The sequence below is a fragment of the Aplysia californica genome, unplaced genomic scaffold, assembly GCF_000002075.1.
Source record: "Aplysia californica isolate F4 #8 unplaced genomic scaffold, AplCal3.0 scaffold00220, whole genome shotgun sequence".
Lineage (NCBI taxonomy): Eukaryota > Metazoa > Mollusca > Gastropoda > Aplysiida > Aplysiidae > Aplysia > Aplysia californica.
The window spans coordinates 300,930-303,472 of record NW_004797490.1 but is presented as its reverse complement, the minus strand read 5'-3'; the positions used below and the strand labels follow the sequence as shown (position 1 = coordinate 303,472).

The window sequence follows — 2,543 nt, the reverse complement described above, 5'->3', positions numbered from 1 at the left end:
AAGAAGGGGAGATAAGGATGATAGATGTTTGATAGGAAAGAAGAAGCAAACCACACCAGAGCACCCGCCAACCACCCACTTACATGATCTTTGACCATAGACATCCAAGTGTTTTATTCGACTCTGTAGCAGTTGGAAGGGTAGAACCTCCTCCTACTGTGCAGTGTGTTAATTGTTTGACAGCCCTCCCCCCCCTCCCCCTCCCTCCCCCATCGACCCTAACTTAAGAAGATTTTCTTCGACCAAATCAGTTATTGTTTACCAAAAGCACACAACGCTGTCAGGGACCACACATGAAAATTCTGGAGTCAATGGGTACAGTTCAATGAGTCAAAGGACAGATGAAGAGGAGCCAACAAGGAATGTCCAATTTCAAAGAAAGTAGATATATATATATCAGCACAGTAAGGTCATACAAGTGCCGAAGATTAGAGGTGATACAAGAGAGTAACAAACACAAAAAAGAAGGAGGAGAGATCAGGACGATAGATGTTTGATAGGAAAGAAGGAGCAAACCACACCAGAGCACCCGCCAACCATCCACAAACAAAGCCTGAGGGGGTGTGTGTACAACATATGTGCGTATTTGAGAAGCTGGTCAATTTCTCTTTTATTTAATGAGTTGACTTGAGGGAGACAGTCATGTGACCTCAGGATATAAAAAAAAAGTTACAATGACACAACAATGAGCACTCACACCATGTCCATTTATATCAATGAGTATTAAGTACTTTTGTGGCAAACTACCATATGATATATCTTTATATTAATCATAACCAATGAGTATTTATACAGTAAGTCCCTTTCCATTTCTCAAATACATTCTCTTACTGCAACGGAGGTTAACGCACAAAGGAAAAAAGTAGCCGGATGCTGATTCTCATCTCGCTTTACAAAACTGAGCATCCAAGTAAGTGACAGACACTTCCACAGAAAAAAGAAGAATGGTGAAATAGAAGAGCCTTTCTCTAGTAAATTAAAAAAAGAATATACTCTAAAATAAGTATTATTTATACCTTGATCCAACACCACAATATAATTGTAAAAGGAAAATATTCATGAAGAAACCAACCCCCCCCCCCCCCCAAAAAAAAAAGATAAAAAAAAACTCACCCAAGCAGTCTGGTTCTTTGACATACTGATTTCCCTCCAGGTAACCGAGGGCGCTGCACGTGGCTTGTAGCTCCACATCCATGTTGAATGGGGACTCTCGCTGACTGGACACTCCCTTACTTTGCCTGTTCCTTTCACACTATCTCCTGTGATTTTGAACAAAGACTGTCAATGACGATACTGCACTGGGGGAGGGAACACAAGTGACAAATTTATACGGTATTAGAGGCCATGACAGTGGCACTCAACTACTATATTACTACATGACTATATTTGGCATATATATATATCATAGTATGGAGCCCATATCATAAATATGATGTATAAAATCATGTTCAGTGTAGACCTATAATATAAACAGTTTATAAAAAAACTGAAATACATCATGTAGCAGCAAGAAGTCAAACTCATAAAGGCAGAATTTCTCAAAACTTCACACTTAGAAACACATATGACTGTTACTTAGTGTATAGTTGTATTAAAATCCTAACCACACTTCAGTTAAAATAAAATTAACCATACATCCTCCACTTGACACACAAAGCATAGCAATGGCCACCACTCTGTGTGTGTGTGTGGGGGGGGGGGGGGGGCACATTGTATGGTAGCAGAAATTTTTTTTAAAATTATGTCTGTGTGCGTGTGTGTGCGGGGTGGGGGGGGAGATTGTGTGTCTGAAGGCTATGCCCCTCTAGGTAAATATTTACTTTCATTTCCGCACCAAATGGCTGTATTTTTTGCTGTAGATTACAATATATATGGCCGCTAAAACAGTCACAAATAAATTATTTTCTGGATGAAAATTTCAAACCCTTTATATTCTTAAACATGGGTAAAAACAGGGAGGCATGCGTTACGGTATCAAAGCAGTAGAAGTAGTAGACCTATCCTAGCCTATAGCAGCATAGCAGCCATGCAGCCCCTAGACCAAGGCCAAGGCAGCGTTATTATGCAGCATAGTCACGTATGGGCATAATTAGGTTATTAGGGCATTTAAGCTATAGTATAGAGGGTCGCCTCTATTTCTCCGAAAGTTCGCGAAAATAAACTAGAACTCTATTTCTCTGAACGAAGTGGCTATTCGGACTCGAGTCCGAATATGATAAAATGTTATTCGGACTCTGATTCTTGTCCAGCATGACATCACTTCCGACTTCCTGTGACTCGTGACTCCGGCTTCCTGTCCTGCCTCACTCGTGACTCGCCTCAGGCTGGGTAGAGACCGGGATCACTTCGGGCAAAATGGCGTTAAATTGTGCCGGAGCCGCGTTTTTATTTTATGATGAATTTGAGGCCGGCCTGAAAATTTAGAGGGCTTCTAAATGTTTATTTATATCAAGAGGTCATCAGTTCTAAGCAATTACAGATGGCTCGTTAGTGTGTGTCGGGGTCGGATGGGCGGCCTGCACACGTGTGGCTGTGTGTGCGTG

General features: G+C 41.3%; 1 protein-coding gene across 1 annotated transcript in view; it reads right to left on the bottom strand.

Moving 5' to 3' along the window:
* LOC101860103 (protein timeless homolog) overlaps positions 1–2,543 on the bottom strand; it is a gene marked incomplete in the record, with an annotated part of 107,984 nt that overhangs the window by 94,139 nt on the left and 11,302 nt on the right. The window contains 1 exon segment of the mRNA XM_013083236.2: positions 1,114–1,259. Within this exon segment, the coding sequence (XP_012938690.1) occupies positions 1,114–1,195 (82 nt within the window).